This window comes from Monodelphis domestica, chromosome 4 (assembly GCF_027887165.1).
Source record: "Monodelphis domestica isolate mMonDom1 chromosome 4, mMonDom1.pri, whole genome shotgun sequence".
Classification (NCBI taxonomy): Eukaryota; Metazoa; Chordata; class Mammalia; order Didelphimorphia; family Didelphidae; genus Monodelphis; species Monodelphis domestica.
The window spans coordinates 415,434,643-415,458,300 of NC_077230.1; the positions used below are offsets into that span (position 1 = coordinate 415,434,643).

At 42.8% G+C, this 23,658-nt stretch overlaps 1 protein-coding gene across 4 annotated transcripts in view; it reads left to right on the forward strand.

The window, feature by feature from the left end:
• The window catches only part of SDF4 (stromal cell derived factor 4), a 45,791-nt gene extending 22,343 nt beyond the window's left edge, over positions 1 to 23,448 (forward strand). For all 4 annotated transcript variants that reach the window (XM_007492052.3, XM_007492051.3, XM_056796048.1 and 1 more), the window contains 5 exons: positions 1,887 to 2,023; positions 5,887 to 6,000; positions 15,588 to 15,746; positions 19,025 to 19,200; positions 22,327 to 23,448. In XM_007492052.3, the coding sequence (XP_007492114.2) occupies positions 1,887 to 2,023; positions 5,887 to 6,000; positions 15,588 to 15,746; positions 19,025 to 19,200; positions 22,327 to 22,503 (763 nt within the window). In that variant the 3' untranslated portion in view covers positions 22,504 to 23,448. The remainder of the gene's footprint in view (positions 1 to 1,886; positions 2,024 to 5,886; positions 6,001 to 15,587; positions 15,747 to 19,024; positions 19,201 to 22,326) is intronic.
• Positions 23,449 to 23,658: the final 210 nt, after the last annotated feature.

Sequence of the window (23,658 nt, forward strand, 5' to 3'; positions counted from 1 at the left end):
GGATTGGTGAGATAGGTAGGAGGAGGATGTAAATATTGTCTGTCTCTGCTTCTTTGTGGCCTTAAATTACTAAAGAGGCTTTCACTATGCTATACTTAGATATGGCATTTATTTTAAAATAATTCACTAAATGTGGAGGGAGAGTCAATTTTAAAGACAGGTGACCTGAGTCCAAGTCCCTCCTTTGATACTTCTTGGTTGTGTGACCCTAGGCAAGTCACTTATCTCTCATTGTTCAAAGCCACTGGGAGCTCTCTAGGACTATATAAATTATAGAGAAAGTACCATATGGTAGGCAGCAGAAAAGCCACCAATAGGTAGGGAGAGATTAAGTATTAGTGGAGCAGCCACATGCTGCTGAGACAAGATGAAATGGGATCAAAGGAGCTACAGAAGGATTTGCAAGGAAAGGGCCACCCTTTTCATGTGAGATAGGCATGAAGGAGAAGGTAGTTGGGGAAGGTATCTGAGAGATGAAATGAGATGAGGATAACAAGAAAATGCCCCAATTTTTTTCCCCCAAAAGTATAAGGCAGGTCTTCAGCTGAGAGAATGGGGCAAGGAAGTGGTGGGGTTGCGGTGCATAGGAGGCTTAAGATGGGATGCCAAGGTTTTGGAAAAGCCACCATGGGGACTTGGAGGGTGAATGAATTAGAGAATTGTAAAAGGACGGATTTGCATTGCTGCAGTGAGGACCCAGGTATGATTATGAAAGATATGTTTGTTGTGGATGGAGTCAGCTCGGCTTGGGAGTAATGGAAGGTGGGGATAGATAAAGCCCTTAGTGTGCCAGGATAAGGGGCAAGGCTCTAGAAGTTACAATCCCACTGTTCTCAGCTAACTATGATACTAATAGCACTGGGCATTTCTCTAGTGGGTCTAAGTCTTAAAGGGCCCTTAACCTTCATTTGCCTTACTTCTCTGTCTCCTTTACCCGAGTGTGGGTAGAGCAGCATCACCAGCCCCTAGCCTAAGGGACCTTAGGTAGAGAAAAGTCTACCCCATAGTATTATTGCTAGCTGCCATCATCATCATCATCATCACCCAGTTATCTTTAGGATTTAAGGGAAAGGGCAAAAGGAGTAAAAGGCAGGCAAGGAAACAGGCGGTAGCAGAGGGACTTTCAATAGTCTTTTTTTTTTTATATTTTTCCATGTTTACATGATTCCTTTTCTTTTCCTCCTCTCTTCCTTCCCCCTTCCCAGAACTGGGTTGTGCAAATGTTATCACTTGATACCTATTTCCATATTATTCATTTTTGCTATAGAGCAAGCTTTTAAAGCCTAAACCCCAAATCACATACCCATCTATACATGCAATAAGTGATGTCATATGTTTTTCTTTTGCATTTCTCCTCCCACAGTTCTTTCTCTCAATGTGGATAGCATTTTTTCCCATAAGTCCTTCAGGAGTGTCCTGGCTTGTTGCATTGCTACTAGAAGCAAAGTCTATTACATTGGATAGTTCCACAATGTTTCACTTTCTGTGTACAATGTTCTCCTGGTTCTGTTCACTTCACTCTGCATCAGTTCATTGAGGTTCTCCCAGTTCATATAGAAATTCTCCAGATCATCATTCCTTACAACACAATAGTATTTCATCCCCATTATATACCACAATTTGGTCAGCCATTCCCCAATTGAGGGACAACCCTTCATTTTCCAATTTTTTGCCACCATAAAGAATGTGGCTATGAATATTTTACTAGTCATTTCTGCTCAAGAGGAAGGAAGCTGTTTGGTTTCCTGGCTTAGACCAAAGCCCATTTGGTAGTGGGATTGGACCTTCTGCTTCCAATGGGACCTGCCACAGATCTCTTCCTTTCTATGGGCCTTAGTTTCCTCACCTATGAAAAGAGGGGCATTGACTCTCGTGCATTTTTGCAGGGTGGACGTTAATAATGACAAAAGGATTAGTGCCAAAGAGATGCAGCGATGGATCATGGAAAAGACAGAGGAGCACTTCCAGGAAGCTGTCAAGGAAAGCAAGATGCATTTTAGAGCAGTTGATCCTGATGGTGACGGTAGGAACATACTACTAATTCAGCCCCTGGGCCCCAGACTCATGTTTAAAATACCCCCCTGCTTTTGGCAAGACCACAAAGGTCTTCCTAAGACAAACTTCACATTTTAAAGCAAAAACATGACAAAAAGAACCATTCCCCCAAATATTGGTGTATTTCAAAAAGTTGCTTCCTAGAAACTTGTTAGCCTAGGAAAGAGAGTTAGTGAGCTACAGGAATGCATAATAAATATGGCCTTGAGCCCCAGGAAGGTGGCCACTCCTGCTGACCCAAGGCCCTTGGCTTGGTCTAGAGCCATCCTGTGGGTCCTTCCTTTTCCCTTACTTGCCACAGTGCCCTGGACTCTGAAGGTGGCCATGAAGTAGACCAGGCTAATCTACTTGTCTCCTGCCAGTGTGATGATGGTCAAACTGAGGGTAGAACTTGGTCTTGGTTATTTGAAGCCCCAGACTTGACAAGTTTAGTCTTGTAAGGAGAACTAGCATGATGCTTGAATCCTTAGTGATTAATAAATTTAAGAACTCTCTCTGGAGTCTCTAAGTAAGTTTCTTTTCATATTAGAAAGTCTGAATATAATTGATCTGAAAATATGAACTGGGAAATGCCCTTATGTTGCTTGGCACCATTTATAGTAAACATTTTTCTTTTTCTTAAACCCTTACCTTCCATCTTAGAATCAATACTGTGTATTGGTTCTAAGGCAGAAGAGTGGTCAGGGCTAGGCAATGGGGGTGAAGTGACTTGCCCAGGGTCACACAGCTCGGAAGTGTCTGAGGCCAGATTTGAATCCATGACCTCTTGTCTCTGGACCTGACTCTCAATCCACTGAGCCACCCAGCTGCCCTCTATAGTAAACATTTTAAAAGTACATCTGACAGGTTCTATTGCAAAGGTTTCTCTGGACCTTCTTTTAAAATGAAGGATTCTTAATATAAAAACTGACCCAAGTAATGTTTTTAAAATGGCAACAAAACCCAAAGAAAGATGAGGCCAGAAGAAAATGATAAGTAAAGGACACAAGCTAACAGCTGAAAACATCTTGTTATTTTTTCAAATAAATTTTATTTATCTTTTTGTTTTATATCACCTATATTTCTTGAAATATCTCTATCCACCTCCCCCCCACCAAGAAAGCCATCCTTTTTACCAAAGAATAAAGAGAGAACAAATAGGACATTTTCTAAAGTGCCTCAAACCCACCTCAGGCCTCACCTTTGCAGAGAGGTCAAGGTGTGTCTCCTTACATCAATTCTGTGGGGACAAACTTGGCCCTTATTTCCCAGCATTCAGTTTCTGTCTTCTTGGTAGTGATATTTCTATTGATACTGTTGCGGTCATCGTGTACCTGGTTTCCCAGGTTCTTCTGACTGCAGCAGAGTTCACAGAAATCTTCCCATGCTTCTGGACTGTTCACATTCATGGTTTCTTACTAGGCAATAATAACATTACACTCAGAAACCACAGTTTGTTCAGTTGATTCTTCATCAGATTGCTGCTAGGTGTTCTACCACAAAAAATGCTTCTGGGAATGTTTGAGTATGTGGGGGGCAGGAAGCTTTCTTTCTGTCTTTGGCATCTTTGTGGGGAGAAAGCCATGGCTCATCTTGGTCAGAGATTAGGAGCATTGCAGTTACCTTTTTTAAGCATAATGCTTAATTATTTTCCAAAATGATTGGACCCATTCACATTGCAACTCCTGGTAGCTTAGTGTGCTGCCTGCCTTTTTAACATTTTTATTAATTTTTAATTTTTTAAGTTTATTTATGTTCTTTCCCTCTCCTCCTCCCACCCCTCCTCCTATAGCCAATGAGCAATTCCACTGGGTTTTACATGTGTCATCAATCAAGACCTATTTCCATATTATTGATATTTGCACTAGGGTGATCATTTAGAGTCTCCATCCCCAATCATATCCCCATCAAACAGTCATTTCTCTTCTGTGTTTCCGCTCCCACAGTTCTTCCTTTGGATATGGATAGCATCTTTCTCATAAATCCTTCAGAATTATCCTGGATCATTGCATTGCTGCTAGCAGAGAAGTCCATTACATTTGATTGTGCCACAGTGTATCAGTTTCTGTGTATGAGGTTCTCCTGGTTCTGCTCCTTTTGTTCTGCATCATTTTCTGGAGGTTCTTCCAGTTCACATGGAATTCTTCTAGTTCATTATTCCTTTGAGCACAATAGTATTCCATCATCAATAGATACCACAGTTAGTACAAGTCTTTTTCCTTATTATCTCTTTGGGGTATAAACCTAGCAGTGGTATGTGCTGCCTGCCTTTTTAAAGTTCCTGAAATATATGGGTTTTCCCATCTTGTTGTTTTTGGCAGTCTGCTGAACTCATGGTGAAAGATGAGCATTTCTCCTCTAAAGTGACTGAAACAATCCTTCCTGTGGGTTATTTATCATTTTGCTACAGTTCTTTTGAGACCATTTGTTTATATCCTTTGACCAATAAGTTACTGGTGCTGGGGAGGGGAGCTTTGGCTTATTGTGTCATTTAAATATTTGTCCCTCAGAGGCGTTTATTTTTTTGGATGCAGAAAGTTTTTTAAAATTTCATTCATTTTACTATTTTTTTTTCTTTAAAACCCTCACCTTTCATCTTAGAATTAGTACTGCATATCAGTTCCAAGGCAGAAGAGAACTAGGGATTAGAGGGTAAGTAACTTGTCCAGGATCAATCAACTAGGAAGTGTCTGTATTTAGATTCGAACCCAGGACCTTCCATCTCTAGGCCTGCTAAGACCTCCTAGCTTCCCCCATAATTACTTATTAGTAAACTTCTTCGTGTGTCAGATCCTCCCTTATAAAAAAGAAAAACAGTTCAGCAAAACTAATCAACCTCATCTCTTTTGGACAGTGTTGGCAGATCTTTTATTCTATTCTCCACCTGCCATGGAGAGGAAGGAAGGATTTTGCCATTGCCAGTAACTCAGATTTGGCTATTACACTGAATCTGAAGTGAGATAGAGTTTAATGTTATTTCCCTTTATTTTATCATAGCAGTTGTGCACATTCAGCTCTTCCTCTTTCTTGGCCAGGCAGGCCTCCCCTCTTTCTCTGAATTTCTTCTTTCTGTTTTTTCTCTCCTATAACTCAGTTTAGATCCTCTCTTATATTGACCTCATTGGGTCTGAGACTATGAAAAGTTTGTGAACTTTCATGATTTCAGATTTCAAAAAATGGAAATTCTGGAATTTTGGTGTTTGTCTTCCTCTAGCCCTTCCACTTTAGCTGTTCCCTTCTTTTGTGATTGTTGCCAATTTGTTGGGCAGAGTGATTTCATTTTTAATTTTTTAATTAATGATTTGGTTATTTTTTAAAAGTATTCATATCTTTTTCATCTTATCTGTTAGTCATACATTTATGATAGTTTTCTTATCAGTCTTGGGTATCAGATTTTAATTAGAAATGGTCTTTCAGCTTATGGTCTGACAGTTTCTTCTCATTCTGGTTGCATTGATTTTGTCAGTACAAAAATTTAAAAATTTTATAAACTGCAAATGATCTCATTTGTCTTTTGTGGTCTCTTCTATTTACAAGATGTGCTTGTAGAGGGGGTGCTCTGAGCTGGCTGAACCTCTATGAAAAGTAGAATCCAATGGGCAGGGTTTCCTTGGGCATTTCTTGATTCATCTGCTTCTCTCTACCATATCACACAGAAGTAAAATCGGGCTCAAGAAAAAATATTCTGAGGTCTTGGTAAGATATGGGGCCTATGGCCCCAGTGAGGGTGGGAGAGGCCTAGTTGGGATTTTTCCTGTTTCTTATACATGACTTTAATATTCAAGTTTTAACAGATGTTTTAGCAGAATGGTTTACTGTCCATATTCTGACATGTTTGATGTGTTCTTTTAGGCCATGTGTCTTGGGATGAATATAAAGTGAAGTTTCTGGCAAGCAAAGGCCACAATGAAAAAGAGGTTGCAGAAAAGATAAGAAACAATGAGGAGCTGAAAATTGATGAAGAAAGTAAGTCTCTGAGAGTGTGGTGTCCAGTACCAGATGGTCTGGAAGCTTTTTTTGGGCCACACTGCTTCCTTTTTGGGTTCCCTTTGCAGTAGACCATCAAAATGGAGGCTGGAAGGCCTATAGGGACAGTCCTGGTGGAGTGTTTGCTTTGACCTTAAAAGGGTTTGATGTGTAGGGCCAGGGGAATAATTAGCTGCCAGACATGTGAGGCCAAGGGCAGTTTACTAACTACCAGGTGTGCTAGCCCAGGGTTGGGGTATTTACTTGCCAGATGTGCTGGGCTGGGGCAGGTAAGGGGACTAACTGCCATATGTGCAGGGCCAGGGTGGGCAACTAATTTCCAAATGTGTGAGACCAGGGGAGTAACTAACTGCCAAATGTACAGGCCCACGGGAGTAACTAACTTGCAGATGGATAGGCTAGGGTGGATAACTAACTGCCAGATGTATACAACCCAGGGGGTAACTAATTTGCAAATGTGCAGGATCTGGGGGAGGTATAACTAACTTCCAGATGTACAAGGCCAGGGAGGTAACTTATTTGAAGATATGCAGGACTGAGATGGGGATAAGTAACTGCCATATGTGCAGGGCTGGTGTGGGGTGGGCAATAACTAAGTTGTAGATGTATGGGGCAAGGGAGTAACTAACTTCCAGATGTGTGTGACCAAGGGGGTAACTAACTTCCAGATGTTCAGGACTGGGGCATAATAGCTAAGAATGAGCAGAGGAATTGAATTCTAGACACATTACTGAGAAGACTGTTCGAGCTTGGTATGCCTTCACTTAGAGTCTACAAGTTAAAGAATAATAAAGCTAGAGCTTCGCTCAGTAAATTATCTGATCCCCCTCCCTACCTTTTGTCAGATATATGTCCAAAGTATTTAAAACAGATGGCTTTTTATTCTTTTTCTGAAACTCTCTAAGGAGACTCTAATCTTTGGTGGTCTAGGGTTATCATTTTCATGATGAATAATTCTGTCTTATGTCCAACAATCTCTTCTGAATGTGTTCTGTATCTAAGACAGATTAGGGAACCTCTCAAATACTTTAAACCCCACTGCCATCATTTGCTCCTGGTGATTGTGTGGGGATCATTTTTATACATAAATGTACAAAGTATGAGTAAGAAGCAAGCTGTCTTGGAGGGATTTACATTAGGAGACAAGTTGTGAATACAGCTATGGAAAGGCACATCTGTAGTTCATGAGGAATTGCATAATTAGAACAGGGAAGTAGATAATAAGGGTTGTCTATTAGGATGAACTTTTTGGAGAAGTCAAGGGACTCTAGCTGGTAAAGAACATTTGATTGCTGATCAATGGGGGCAGAAAGTGAAGTGATCCGATCTTGGTAATATACTATAGGCTACCAAGTCAGAAGGAGTATATTGATGATGAATTTGAAAAACTCACAAATCTGGCAGGGAGACAGGATAGAATAATGTTGGGATACGTCTCCTGGCACTCTTTCTGGCAGAAGCCTAGCAGTTGATAAATATGGACTTGTCATAATAGTAGCTGCTTGACTATGGCCTGACATTTACATTATATTTGAAGCTGTGCAAGATGTTTGGCATACGTTATCATAGCAAAAGATAGTAGAATTATCCAGGGCCCTTGCTATTTTGGTCCTGATGCTGACAGATAAGGAGCAACTTGCTGTGGAAGTAGAAATGATAGAAACTTTGAGGGTAAGCAAGGGTCTTCTTCATCTCATAGTTCTTGATGGAGGAATCTAGGAAAACTGGACATAGTCTGATATGTCTTAATTTGTAAATGTTTTTAAAGAAAAGCAGTGATCATGAAGAATGAATATGGCTTCCTTAAGAAAGAGGTCTTGCAGGACTAACCTGTGATTTCCTTTTTTGGCCAGACTTACTTAAGCTGGTAGGGCAACGTGATGGAAAGTCTGTCCAGATTTCAGTAAACTATTTGGCAAAGTCTTTCATGTTCTCTGTATAGACAAGCTAGAGCAGTATGGGCTAGATGATGATAGAGCTGAAGTAGGTATAAGTTCACCAAACCCTCAAAGGAATCATGAACAGATCTGTGTCATCTTATGGGGAAATCTCTAATGGGGTATCATGGGAATCTACCCTGGACTCTGGGCCATTTAGAAATGAAATCATTAACAGAGAAAGCATGGATGGTATATTTCTTCAATTCAAAGAAGACCCAAAGCTGGGAAGGATAACTAACGTCAGTGAGATAGTCCCCAAAGATCTCAGTGGTCTAGATTAAGGGATTGAATCTCAGAGTGAAATTTAATAGGAACAAATATGAAGTAGAAGATAGTGTCACACAACAGTGGGGAGGGGGCACGTCTAGACAGTGGTGTATGTGGAAAAATTCTGGGGGTTTTAATGGATTCAGTGTGAGTCACAGTGTGACCTGGCAGCGAGAAGAGTAAATGGGACATATGCCTGCCTTAAAAGGACTAGGAGAGAGCCAGCCCTGCTGCCTTCTACCCCACTCAGACCACATGGATATGTTCATTTTGGGCACCAGTGTTGAAGAAGGACCTTGATAGACTGAAGAGTGACCAGAGGAGAGGGTGACCAGCAAGATGGTGAATCAGCTATGGAATCCATATCATATGGGGAACCCTTGGAGGAATTAGAGACGTTTAGATTGGAAAAGAGATGTATTGGGGGGGAAAGGAGGTAGGATGAACAGAATGGATAGGCATGAGACCCTTTGGTCTTTAGAAGAAGATTTAGACTGACTTCAGGAGCAGACATGGGAGCAATCAGTACAAGTTCCAGATAGGGTGAATTGGTCCCGCACAGAGCTGTGCCCAGGTAGAATAGACTGCCTTAGACCCCACACTGGAGAGATGGAAGAATTTTGTAGAAGGGATTCTTACACTGGCACTACTTGGATTTGGTGGCCCCTGAGGGCCCTTCCAATTCAAATTCAGTGTTCCTTTGATCTCTGTGGGGATTAGTCATTTAAAAATGGGTTGTTTTTTCCCCCTGATTCATCAAAAAGCTATTCAAATGCAAATATAACTTAGACTTCTCTACTTTACAGGTATTTTCCCTTATTCTTAGGACCACGTGTATAATTTTCCTTTATAGGAACACTGAGTAGACCACACTAATTTATTTAATTCACTTCTGTGTTTATCAAGCACTCATTTATATACAAGGCACTGTGCCCAGCACTGGGGCTAGGGAGAGGATAAAAAGAACTTTGCCTCCGTTTTCTCACTTGAGTCATTGAGACTCCCAATAGTCCTATACCAGAGGTCCTGTTGGTGGTGTGGACCCCACCTTACAGGCGAGGACCCTGAAGCTTCAAGATAGGATGTGATTTACTCATAGCTCCCCTAGCTAAAAAGGCCTGAGATAGGCCTTGAACTTGGAACTTCCTGACACCACATCTAACACTGTATTCACTATGCCCCATTGCCTGATCCTTCACTGAGAAAGATGAAGTAGAATGCAGGGACAAGTGTATAGTCACATAGGATGGGTCCAATGAGGGGATGGAGAAAGGGGGATCTGGGGAAGAGAGCCCTTTGAGCTATGGGGCTTGGCTTAGCCCTCCAGCTGCGCCTCAGATACTGTACATTGAACTCCAGGTCTCGTTTTCATAATTTTCATCGCTATCTGATTTTCTGTTCATAATAAAGCTAGAAATAACATTCTATAATGTACTTTTAGTGGAAATTCTCGTAGTCTGGCCCTTTGCACACGAGAGTAACAGACTAAGAAAAGAATCAGCCTTCAGTTTCTTTGTCAAGTTTTTGGTTACATATGACTCAGTGTTGGTAGCACAGTTTCCACTCAAGACAAAAGAAACAATCTGTTTCCATAATCAGAGGAAGGGGCTGTAGTGTCAACAGGGACACTAATGTTAGCCCCTAAGGGAGCTGGTCCTGAGCGAACTGCTCAAACAAGAACACAGAATTATTGGTGTCTTTGCCTTGTTGGGAAGGAGAAACTGCCCCTCCCCCCAATACGCTCAGGAGGGTGGGGCCAACCTAGAGATGAAATTTAATAGGAATAAGCATAAAGTCCTCTACTTACATTAAATAAATAGACCAGAAATGCAAGCGTGAAAAAGCTCAAGGCATTTGAGTGGCCTCAAAGCATGGGGAATCTCTGGACTTCCACTACCATGCCAGAGCAGCCTCCCACCCTTTGGAAGTTATCCCTACCAACCGTGGTCTTCTCACACTGAAGTATGTTCACTCTGTTCACTACCATTCACTCTGTTCCTGTAGCCCCTTCCTCTAATTAGATGGTTCCTTTTCAGGAAAGAGCCCAGGCCAGCCATGTCTTCATCCCTCTCTAGGCTCCACTACTGACTGTTTGTATTTGAATTCCCATCACTTAGTATATATGGCGACCCCCTACGGGAGTCCTATATTATTTATCTCCACCTGAGGTGGAGAGAGGAGGCTAAGGAAATGGGAGAATAATAATGACTCAAAGGCAGAAGTAGAAACACATGGGGAGTAACATGAACTCTGAGGAAATCAGAGGAATAAGAGAATAGGTGGGGAGTACCAACTCCTTGATATTCCTAGACAAGAGAGTCTGCTTTGGGGGCGACAGTGTTGCTAGAAAAAGGGGGGAGCCACAACTCCTTGGTGCTTCCTATAGACAAGACAGTCTGAGCATTAGTAGGAGGCACTGGAGGCGACCGAATTGCTAGGAAAGAGATACAGTGAATCAAGAGGGGAAGAGGAGAGGAGGGGAAGAGAGAGAGTAAGAGTAAGAGACAAGAAGGAAGAGAGAGAAGTTTGCACTTGTTCCCCAGCCTTTATTGAAGGTTTTAGGAATGTGGATTGGGAGGAGATCCACGAATACATAACATGACATAGGTTTTAACATTGGTTGAATTGACAATGACGAGATCAAAGAGGTGGAGATTAATCCAATCTGTGCTTTGCAAATGAATGTACTCTGAGCAGAGGCAGCATGGCTGTCAAGGCCTAGCTCATGAATTTGCCCGTCCTCTGCTAGTGCTTTGGCCTGTCTCTTTCCATACAATGAACATCAAGAGGTCTGACCATGTGTCTGGTAATACAATATCAATATATTAATCATACTTTCCAGATGCTAACATGCCTGGTATGCTACATAATAGTACCTGGCACATGGAAAACATTGAACAAAAAAATGTGAGGTGTAACATTTAAAATAGTTGGAGACAAACTGTAAGAGTTAAAATAGTTGATGTTGTAAACTGTAGTGAGTTAAAATGGTGGAAGACTGTAAATTGTGATAGATATAAGAGAGGGTGAGTAAATTTGACCGCTGAAAATATGTTTCACTACAGTGTCTTGGTTTTTAAATCAAATATAAGGTGGTCACCAGGGAATATATTCCCAAATTATGAATATGCCCAAGTCAACTGGGTTTTATAGAGAATTTAATTAATAATACAATGAGGAATTAAAGAAAAGGAGGAGAGAGAAAAGGAATTAATGAGAAAAGAATAGGTCGGCCCAGGGCAAGCCTGGCCAACCCAGGCCTAAGCCTTAAGAGAGAAACCAGTCAGTTATCACTCACCACAAGATTTGTCTTAAGCAAGGATGTCTGGGGAACAGAGTCTCCCCAGAGGGAGTTCCAGCCAGAGTCAGCCTCCCAAGGGACTTCTTCTCAAGAGATCTTCAAAGAGCCTCCTCCAAAAGGATCTATCTCCAAGGATCCAAGGATCCTTGCTCAAGAGATTCCTTTTCTTATATAGGGGTTTTTTTCCTATGTCACCTCCCCTAAGTTCTTCCATCTACTAATCACTGTAGATGTTTTCTAAAAGACAGCCCATCTGAATTCCAGCTAAGTCGACTAATCCCCTCAGGAAGTCTGAACCAGAGAATCTAACACTGCTGTGTTGACTAATCCCCTCAGTAAGTCTGAACCAGAGAAAACACAGCTGAGTCGACTAATCCCATCAAGAGAAAATCTGCCCGACCTTTTTAGGTACCTAGCATCCCATTGTATCAATTCTAAAAAAACAGGCCTGGCTCAAAGAACTCCCTACCTCATCATAAGCATGGATCCAAGTACTTTCATTGTTTAGCAAGGAGTTTTCTCCTCTAAAGCAGTCTTAAGTACGGGTGGAGTAGAGGTCCTCCCATTTCTGATCCTGGTGAGTTCTCACATCAAAATGGGGAATGTTTTCCAGTAGGGAATTTGTTCCAATGGAGGATTCCTCGATGTGGAAATTTTTTAACATTCACAAGTCTGAGAGATTTCAAGATTTACAGAGGTGGCAGCAACAAAAGCACAGTGATTTTGGGCCACTCTGAGAAGTGCCCGCCTCCCTTTGCTGAGACTTTGCCAGACCTCATCTATAGGATCATGCTCTGTTATGGGCAGAAGGGGTAGTTTAGAAAGGACATTTGTAAACTGGAGAGTGCCCAGAGAGGGGCAGCCAGGATGGTGAAGAGCCTTGAGTCTGTACTAGAGGGGATCAGTTAAAAGAAATAGATGATATATTTAGCCTGAGGGAGACAAAGTCAGAGGCCATGATGGCTGTTTTCCAGGATTTGAAATCTATTACCTGGAGGCTACACTAGACTTCTCTTTATCTTGAGCAACCTATAGTAAAATCATGAAGTAGTCCAGCATCCCCAAAGAGTAACTGACTGTCACCACATCAGTGTCCAGTGTCTTAGGCAGGTGCATCTGAAGAGTCATTGATATTTCTGTTCAGCTCCAGTCCCCAAGACAATCTCAGTAACTGTCAGGTTTAGGGTTACTGTAGCAATGAGTTGTATGTTGTTCCATTGCACGTCATTAAGGCATTTTTATTTCCTGTGGTCACCAGTGGACTTTCAGAGGCTTAGATGGTTGGCAAATACCTAGCTTGGAAAGCATTGTACCAACCTCTGGGGTTTGTTTTGGGTGGTCTCCAAAGCCTGTCTTTCTAACAGTGCCATCTTTCATCTTCTAATAGTTGACAGCAGTGAACTAGACCAATAATTTGTAAACATTTTTATTTCAGGACCCCTTTATACTCTCAAAAATAATTAAAGACCCTATGGGCAGCTATATGACACACAGGATAGTGCACCAGGCCTAGAGCTTCAAATCTGGCCTTAGACTCTTCCCTAACTGAATGACCCTGGGCTCGTCACTTTTTTCCTAGCTAGCCCTTGCCTTTCTGTCTTAGAGTTGTTACTAAGACAGAAAGTAAGGGTTTTAAATAATTATTATAATAATTGAAGATTTTAGTGAGAATGGCATTCTTACATATTTTTGTAAATCTCTTTAATATATTTTTTTGCAAATCTTTTAAGTATCTGCTTTAAGTTGAAGTCAGCTGGATTCTCCTTTCTGTTTCCATTCATTTTTTTGTGATATGTTGTTTTGGTTGACATATAGGAAGATAATTCAGCCTCATATAGAGGTGTAATTTGATAAGGGAGGTATTTCAATAGGCAAATAATGTCTTAGTATATTATGAAAATGGATTTGACCTCTTGAACCCCCTAAAAAGAACTCAGGGAGCCTTGAGGATCCTTAGCCCACACTTGGAGAACTACTGGACTAGGCCCTAGGTCATGCTAAGCCCCAAAGTTCTGGTTGAGGACCCAGACTGTCCAGTAGCAGCCACCATTGTAATTGGGACCTTGCCATCAGGAGCTTAATTAATGTTTTTTTTACTTGAACTGACTAATGGTAGGGTAGGAAGCAGGAGAAACTTGAAAATAAAGTAGGCATTGTCTTGAGGAGATACAGGCAGGTGTTGTATTTCTCCAGATACGAAAGCAATCATATTACTTTCCTTACTGAGTTGTAGAGGGAAGTCTTTGCACTGAGAGTACTGACACTTGGAAGGCAGTCATTCTTATCTGACACAGCCACGTTGTGGTCTCCAGCCCTCTCATGTTGTCAGGAGGTGAGTGCTAGCTTCTGACCTTTTTTAGGCCAAAGTGCATGGGACTGAGGCCCGAAGTTAGTCTTGTCTAGTCCTGAATGGTCTGTCAATAGCTGCTCTTAGAAGGGCCATCTACATATGAGTGCTCCCAATAGCATCCTTGAGCTTTCCAGTAGCTCATGAGTGCCATCTGTTGCTCTGTGGTCATGTGAAAGAATTGTAGGGAAGAAATTCCTTCCTTCTTTCACATCACTTGTGTTCAAATCAGATCAGGCAGCTTTTCTAAAGTACCTTCTGCATGCCAGGCATTGTTCTAAGTGATAAAGACAAAGACAAAAATTAAATAGTCCTTTCTCCATGTCTGAAAGCTGGATGTCCTGGTGATGAGTAGAGATCAGGGCAGAGACATGCACCTAGAGGAGAGCTTATGTCCAGTGTGAACTTTAGATTACTCCACCCTCCTTACTCTAACCAAAACAGAAATGTCTATACCCATACTTAAGGATTAAGTATTTAGGCGGATGGCCCATGACAGACGTGTGTTAGCAAATGACAAATCAGAAACAACTGACAGACCCCCCTGGGCTGTCCTAAGTCAAGCTTAAGCTACCATTGGTACATGTGAGACACAGGAAAGTGATGTAAAAACCGTCTATATATTTCACATCACTTCCTCTCTCTGGCCTCTTTGGGGCAGTGGAGAGGTGGCTGGCGGCAGCATGCTTAGAGTTTCGGCATCTTGGCATGAGGACTGGTTTGTCCGGGTTTAGCAGTGAATTTTCCTTGATACCATGCTGGAGGAAGCTGAGTAGCCTAGTTCAGGTGGGGCATCTTTACTGAGCTCTCTTGGAGTTTAGGCTGATTCTTTCTCCTTTACCTTCCAAACACTATCCTCTTAGGAAACCACTAATCTGCAGAGACCACGTGGCGGAGGACTTTGAACTTCCCCTGGCACAGGCCAGGAGAGAGAAATCCTAAACTCTTTCCCTCTCTCTTCTCCTTAATTCCTTCCCTCTATATTAATTAAACCACCATAAATTTCCAAACTGCCTTGGGTATTTTATTTGGGATATTCCCTGGCGACCAAAATTAATTTAGATTAGGTCACAACCCTAAAATTATCCTTACACCAGCAGAGGTGTCTTCATTCATGATCACCTTGGAGACCCAACCTCAGCTCTTTCAGGATTCAGCTTTCTTTCACAAGACCCTCATTTTTGACCCATTTCCCTAGTTTTATAATAATACGAGTTATAACTCATCCCATTTCAGGTTATCACATGCTTTATTTTGATAGATTGCTTTATTTTGTGCTTTCAAGGATATCTTTGTAGGAGATGACAGCACTTCCAGTTTTAATTTGATTTTCATTTTAAAAATATTTTTCCATGTTTCCATGATTCATTTTCATTCCCTCTCCCCTCCCAAAGCTGACAATTTCACTGGGTTATACAAATGTTATCACTTGATCCCTGTTTTCATTATTCATTTTTGCTATAGAGTGATAAGTGATGTCTTATGGGGTTTTTTTGGACTTCCATTTTTATGTCATATAAACTGCTGTGTCATAGGAGATTAGATTGCAATTGTTAGGCTGATTTTTAAAAAAATCTGATTTGATTATATTTTCTTCTTAAAATATATTTAAACTCCCCAGAAACATACCCCTCCAGCCTATAGGAAACTGGGGTATCATATGTGTGGCATCCATGATCATCTGCACTAATGAGGTGATTTCCTTTTTCAGCCATGGAAGTTCTTGATAACCTCAAGGATCGATGGTATCAGGCTGATAATCCTCCACCCGATCTACTGCTAAATGAAGAGGAGTTCCTGTCCTTTCTTCATCCAGAACACAGCAGGGGCATGCTGAGATTTATGGTCAAAGAAATCGTCCGGGACTTGGGTAGGTGTTTCTTCTGTCTTGTCAGTCCTTCACCCTGCTCAGATCAGGGGTGACGTCAGCCCCTAGTCAGCCATGGTAATCCTCAGGGAGAGAAGAGACTGAACCTGGCGGGTGAAGATTGATTGGAGACTTAGAGAAACTTGATGGCTCAGTGGATCAAGAGCCAGGCCTGGAATCAAGAGGTCCTGGATTCACCTGTGACCTCAGACACTTCCTAGTTAAGTGACAAGTCACTTAACCCCCATCGTCTAGCCCTTGCCCTTCTGTCTTAGAACTGATAGTAAGACAGAAAGTAAAGGCTTTAATTTAAAAAAAAAAAAAGATTGTTTGGAAGGGCTTAGAGTGTGTTAGTCTAGAAGAGGTTTGGTGAGAACAGAACTCTTGTGAAGGGTTTAGTAGGTTTATTTTGTTGGTTTTCTTGGTAATAGATCTTGTTTTTACATCACAGTCCAGCCTCTCTATTTGCCTTTGGTGCTTCCTTTGTAATAAAGAAAAACAATCAAGCAAAAATCAGTGGTGTGACTGTCTGGGCTGACAGTAAAGGCTACTTTCCTGTTGTCCCCAGGTTACAGGGAGGAGGCAAATGGTTTTCATTTTTTATTTTTTATTTTTTATTTCTTTTAAAAACCCTTACCTTCCGTCTTGGAGTCAATACTGTATATTGGCTCCAAGGCAGAAGAGTGGTAAGGGCTAGGCAATGGGGGTCAAGTGACTTGCCCAGGGTCACACAGCTGCAAATGGTTTTTATTATCTGTCTTTTGGACCAAGCTTAGTCTTTCCACAATACCTTTCAGGGTGGTTTTCATTTTGTTATTGACTCTTGTCTTCTTGGTTCTGATGTCTGCACAGAGTGGCAATTCATCTGTGTGTTTCTCTGATCTCTGAATTTTTCCTATTCAATTGGACTTAGTTGATTTGTATTGCTCATGAGTCAGAGGTGTAGAAAGACAGACTTCGGTATGCTCTGAGAGAGCTACCCAGCAATAGGATAGGAGGTTTTATAAAGTACCAGAAGTATTTAAGGAACAGAAGACAGTCTCTCTTACCAGGTGATCTCTCTGTAAAACAAATTTTTTAACTCTCAGATTTTATTATTTTAGTATTCTTTGTAGCAAAGTTTCACTGTTATAAAAAAATAATTTTTTTACCTGCATTAGAATTGTTTAACAATGTAAATTTTGTGATTTACTTTATTTTTTAAATTTTACTTTAATTGTTTTTAACCCATATCTTCTCTTTGAGTATCAATTTTAAGACAGAAGAGTGTCAAGGTTTAGGCAATTGGGGTTAAGTGACTTGCTCAGGGTCACATAGCAAGGAAGTGTGAGGCCAAATTTGAACCCAGCATGTGCTGTTTCCAGGCCTGGTACTGTGCTACCTAGCTGCCCCTGTGGTTTATGTTAGGAAAAAAAAAAGTTGATAATTGAATTCACTCTCAAGGGGAAACTGACTGTAGGTTTTCTCTTCTCCCATGCCTTAGTCTTACACCTTATAAATAAGTTTTCTCGAGCAGTTTTTGGTTTTTCTATGCTCTTTCCAATTCTGTTTATTTTATTTTATTTTTCATTGCTAACCCATAAAAGCTGAGCCCACCCAATTATATGACCTTTTTTTCCCCTGAACATTTTAATACCACTATGTAAAACTGGTCTGGAAAATTCAGAGGTGTTTGAGGTATTTTCCCTTCCTGGGCAGCTATTTAGAAATCTTTTCAGAACTCTCCCTTTCTGTCTCCATTATTCTACTACTTCTTCTTTTTTAAACCTGATACCTTCTATCTTAGAATCAATACTATGTATTGGCTCCAAGACAGAAGAAGTGGTAAGGCGTAAGGCAATGGGGGTTAAGTGACTTGCCCAGGGTCACACAGCTATGAAATGTCTGAGGCCACATTTGAATCCAGGACCCCCCAACTCTAGGACTGGCTTTCAGTCCATTGAGCTACCAAGTTGCTCTCATTTGTGATTTCTTATTGGGAAACAAGTATTATTATGTGTGTATTATATTATATACACTGTATATGCATATATAGATATATAATGATGTGTGCTACTGTGTGTGACAGGGGGTGTGACTTCCAGTTTTTTGTAATTTCTTGGGTTTTCCCACCACTGACACACCCATGACCCTGCCAAATGTCATCTCATTCCTTCTGCCTTGTGCTTTTTAGATGGTCATGAATGAATATATGGAGAAACTCTTTTCTATCTAAAAATAGAGGTGGCTTTCCTTTCTTTCATGGAACTAAAATTGTTCTTTTCTCTAATGGAATTAAAGCTGTTAATGTAGATGGCTTATTTAATCCTTTTAAAAATACTTTGTCTTAGTTTCAATTCTAAGACAGAAGGGCAAGGGCCAGGCAAATGGAGTTGAGTGACTTGCCCAGAACCACCCAACTAGGAAATGTGTGAAGGTAAATTTGAATCCAGGTCCTCTCGACTCCAAGTCTGGCACTCTCTATCTCTGGGCTTCACTTTCCTTCTCTGGTTTCAGGCTCTCCATCATAAATTGTGACTCGATGGCCTTTGGAGTCTCTTTCAACTCCTGTGATCTGAGTTGTCTGGAGATGGGGGAAATAGCAAGAGCTTACTTGGGGTGGGCCTGGCAGGGGACAGGACGTACTCAAAGAACTCACATCCTAAGTAGAACATTGGTATGGGGTAGGGCTGGTGCCCTCTGCAGTGCAGAGAATGAGGAGCCAGTGACTGGTGTGGGAGGCCTTTGCTTTCTCACCTTGTTCCTTCCATAGAGATCTAAGGATGTCTGTTACTGGTGACTGTTAGTTCAGCAACACCTCCTAAAGATACTTAATATATTTTAGTAAGAGAAACTAAATTTGTTTTCTAACTTGTTCCAGGAAAAAAAACAAAGTCTGAGCTAAAATGTTTTGACAAACTTAAACTCTGCTGTAGTGAATGGTCAGCTAGCTGCAGGTCTCTTGCATCCATTGTGTGTAATTAGAATCTATTACCCTAAAAACTACAATTCCCAGCACCCCACTCTCCTCACTTTATGTGCTGACTTAGGGAGGATATAAATTTGGCGTAGCCCCGCCTCTCGTTCTCTTCTCTTCCTGATGTGGCTTTGGTGGAGCGGGGCTTTTAAACAGGCAAGGAGCTTGGTCATGCGGTCTTATTTTGTTATATAATTACCTTTTTATTCCTTTACTTTTAGTGATTATGAATAAACTTGATAAAATATAACACTTTGGAGTATTGGGCATTAATTTAAATCCTACAGTTGTTTACATGCTTTATCTCTTCCAACCTCATTTCCAGACCAGGATGGTGATAAGAAGCTTGTTTTGTCTGAGTTCATTTCCCTGCCAGTGGGCACAGTTGAAGACCAGCAGGCCCAGGACATTGATGACGACTGGGTGAAAGACAGGAAAAAGGAATTTGAAGAAGTCATTGATGCCAACCATGATGGGATTGTCACCATGGAAGAGCTAGAGGTGAGATGGGCAGGGAGTGGGCCCTGCTGAGGCCATTGTCTTTGCTTGTGCTGCACCTTGATGGCTAGCTCACATCTGTTGTTTGTAGCCTTCCTTGGAGAAGCCATGATTCAGGTCAATCTTTAGTATCTCCATAATTTTTATTTCTTTTAAATTCCTGTCATTCTTCCCTAAAACCTGTTGTTGTTCTTTAGAAAAGTGAATGGCTGCCAATTTCATTCAGCATTTTTTGGTAGGCTTAGCTCTCACGCTGAACATGATGGGCCTTTAGGACCAGAACAAGGACTTTGACTAAAAGTGTAGAGAGTAGGCCTTGGGCCAGGCGCCCTGCTGTCACCTTCAGGGGCTGCCTCCACCTCTCACCAGTGTAACATACTTACTCAATACCCTTTGCCATGAGCATTGTCTCCTGGCTCTCAGCATTGCTGCCTCTATGCCTGGGAGCAGTTGTGGAGGGGAGATGCTAGCTGGCATGAGGCTCTCCCAGAAAGCCCTTTGAATCTGTTTATCAGCTCCCCTTTTTACCACTGCATGATGCATTGCATGCTCTGTAACAGTAAACTGCCATTCCAGGGAAGGTCTTGTCCATTCCTAATCCAATTATGTAGTCCGACTGCCTTCCTCTGACATTTCATAGAGCAATTTTACAGGTGAGGAAGTCAAGGCACAGAGGAGCATTAAACTCTATCAAGGTCTCTTCTGGCTCTAAAATCTTTGGTTCTCTTCTTGAAGAAATGCCTAACAGCCATGGAGTGTATGTATGTGAAGCCAAGTTTCCAACTCCTGTGCCCTGGGTGGAAAAGTGCTTAATTAAGCTTTATTAACGAGGATTGGTGGGGCTAAGCTGCTCATTGTGTTTGGAAGGGGATCAGACTTGGGGGTTTCAGCTGTAAGGAAGACTTCCCTGGCCACAAAGGAGAAGTTGGCATTTCCCGAGATGGATGAGGAAGAGAGAGAGGGTCTGCAGTTTCTTTAGGGTTTCAGAGCTGTTAGCTTCTTCTCTTGGTTCCCACCAGAAGCTCCAGTATTAACGCCTTTTTTCTGGATGTTTGGGCCTCTGGGCATCAGGCCCTCTTTCTGGCCTTTACCCTTCAGCCTGCCTGTTTACAGTGATGGATAGATCCCTTATCCCCTAGGCATTGCCTGGCTAATGAGCACTGAGATCAGAGTGATCAGTTTAGAAACACCCCCTCCTCCCCCTAGCTAGTCAAGCAGGCTCAGCTGCACCCAGAACTATGGGCCCTGCTCAGTTGGTATTTCAGAATACCTGGGCAAAGGGAAGGGCCAGAAGATGGAGGTAGGAGGGGATAACAGGTTTCAGAGGTTCAGGGCAGTAGCCATGTTTGGCACAGCCAGGCCTAGTGCATATCAGTGCATCTTTTAAGTGTATAGGTTTCCATTCTGTCAGGGGGACAAGACTGATACAAAACAAACATGAAGTAATTTGGGGTGGGCAGGAGGATGACCCTAGCAATTCAGGTGGGTCAGGGTAAGTTTCATGAGGTGGTACCTGAGGTAAACTCTGAAGGAGACCAAGAGGCAGAGGAGAGGGGAGAAGACATTCTAGGCATGAGGTACAGCCTGGGCAAAGGCATGGAGACAGGAAAAAGCAGATGGAGCTATTTGGGAAACACAGCCAGGAGGCTCATTTGGCAAACAGAAGTTTGAATTTGAGTAAAAGGGAGCCATTGCAGTTTTTAGAGCTATATGGCTAGACTTATGTTTTAGGAAATTTCGTTTTGGCAGTCATAGGAGGTAGATCGGAGAGATATATTGACCATGGAGGAAGAGTGTCCCCCATGAGCTGTGGATAACTTCCTGAAGAACCATGTTGGCCCAGTTTCCTTGGTGACCAGGGGAATGAACAGCATCCTGCTGGCGATAAGTGAAGGCATAGATCAGACTCAGAAGTGCTTTGAGTAGGGGGTGGACTGTTGTCTTGGAGCCTCGGTTTCCCATGGAAATAAAAATGGTCCTATTGGGAGTTTTTCAGTTTTTGGTTTTTTCCTTCTGGTCAAGGCATTTCAGTGATTCCCTCTGAAGGATAAGGGGGGAGGGCTAGGCTGAGCTTCTGAGGATGCAGCCCCACATCCTGTTTCCACTCCCTTGGAGGAGGGGCTCCAGGCTCCCCACCTGCCACATCTGAAGGAGCAGCCTCCTCTGTGGAGGCAAGGAGAGCTCTCCCTGCAGCTGGTGTCCTCCCGGTCTGGAGCACTGGGTCATTGGCCTCCTTTTTCTTAGAGCAGGTGTATTTCTCCTTCCCAACCCTTTATCTGAAAGGTCACATTAGAGGCAGTTCCAGCTCCTTGAGCTCTGGGCCCAGTCTGGACCATTTTTTAATGTTTTGGCCAAGAAATCAGCTTACCAAAGCCTTTTGTGACCTTTTTTTTTGGTTGTCGTGGTTCTTTGTGAATATGAAGTACCTACTTTACGGGGCTTTGAGAGAGAAGCAGAACAATAAAGGAGACATCCCTGTCAGGGCCCCCAGATTACTAAGTATAATCCTCAGACCCAACAGCATCAGTTGGGTCATTGCCAGTGACAGAGGGCATCCCCCTTCTTTGGTGCAATAGGGTCTGGTCTAGACTCTCGGGAATGTCAGCTGCCTGTGTTCCTGTTGGGGAGTCGGGTGAGAAGAAACCTATGCTTCAAGACACAGGGGCAGGGAAATAGGAGAAGGCCAGGGACCTTAGCCATGTGGGCGATGTGGCCTTTTGGGCCCTGCTTGTTTCATTTAGCCATGTAAAGCTTCAAGTTCCCAGTGGCCAAACTGTCCTTCTGTGTCAGGGCTTCCTGTGTGGGTTCACATTGGATCCCCAGATGACTGCCCCTGGCTAGCAACCGTTGGCAGCTCTGTGGATGAGAGTAGGAGGCTCAGGGCCAGGCCCAGGCCCAGCTCAGAAGAAGCACTTAGCCAGGAAAAGAGACTTTTCTCATTTCCTGTTATTCTACTTGGGAGACTAGGAAAAGGCTGAATGTAGATGGGCCATATGGGAGTCAAAAAGCATTTAGTCCAAGTAAAGGCACCCAGCCTGGGGGAATTGGGCTGCTCTGGGGTTGGTGCATTGGGGAGCTCTAGCAAAGGTTCTCCCCAGGACCTTCTCACAGGTTATCTATTGTTTGTAGGAGTACATGGACCCTATGAATGAGTATAATGCTCTCAATGAGGCCAAGCAGATGATCGCAGTGGCTGATGAGAACCAGAATCACCACCTGGAGATAGAGGAGATTCTGAAGTATGGGGAATACTTCACAGGGAGCAAGTTAATGGACTATGCCCGGAACGTCCATGAAGAGTTCTGAGGCCTCCCTTCTGCCCGCCCGCCCCAGGCCCACCCCTGCCCCTGCCCCACCGACAAGAGGATAGATTCTCCTGCTGCTATTTGTGTGCGTGTGTGTGTGTGTGTGTGTGTGTGTGTGTGTGTGTGTGTGCTGCTTGTGTGAGTGCGTGCTCTGTGTGTGTGTGTGTGCGCACGCGTGTGCACATGTGTGTATACTACTCGCATTGTTTGGAAACAGCGAGCCTTCCATCCACCTAGAACTCTAAACGTTTGCTTTTGTAGATACTGCAGCCCCTCCTGGGTCAGCAGTGAACAACCACTTGGAATGGTGTTCCCAGAGCCACCAGCCCCCATCTTCTCAAGCAGACCCCTCCTCTGACTCCTGTGAGACAGCTGAGTGGGCCTGGAGGTGGCAAGGGGCTGGCGTGGCTTAGAATGGAGCCAACAATGGCCTTTTGAAGAAAGAAGGACAGGGATGGGCCTTCACAACTCCGTATCAGTAGCCCAGGTCAGTCCACCAAGTGCTCTCAGGACACCCCATGGTGTGGAGGGCCAGGGAGGCCTCAGGCCTGAGCTTCACGGCCTCCCCTGGAACCACGTGAAAAGGACTTGCGCAAAAGTTCACTGTAGCTGCCTTGGAATGAGTTGATCCTTAGAATCCTCCAGGGGAGAGGACCTTAATTTGACAAGAGCAGCATGACTTCCACTGTTTTATGTTTTCTGGAGTATTCCTCAGGGCATACTTGGGGGTGACTGAGCCAGAGTGTGCTGCAGGGCTCATTTTAAAGGGACAGGCTTTTCCTTCTTGTTGCCCCAATGATGAAGACGTCTCTTTTGGAACAGATTCACTGGATTGCTTTGAGACACTTATATTTGTATTGGGCCTCCCCTGCCCTTCCCATTACATTAATTTGTCCCAGTGGCAGTTTTGTTTTTCAGATTTATTAAAAATCGCCTCAGAAAGCTTGATTTGGTGTACTTATTGAAAGGACATGAGAGTAGCAGGTTTGGAAGTGACTTGTCCAACATCACACAGGCAGCAAATGCCAGAGGTAGACCCCGAAGTGAGTTCCTCTTTCTCTTGTACCAAACTGGCTGCCACCTTGGGAAGGAAATGGCCAAGAACTTGCTGGTCTCCTTCCAGCAGCTTTGCTTAAGGATTCATTTCTACTATTCC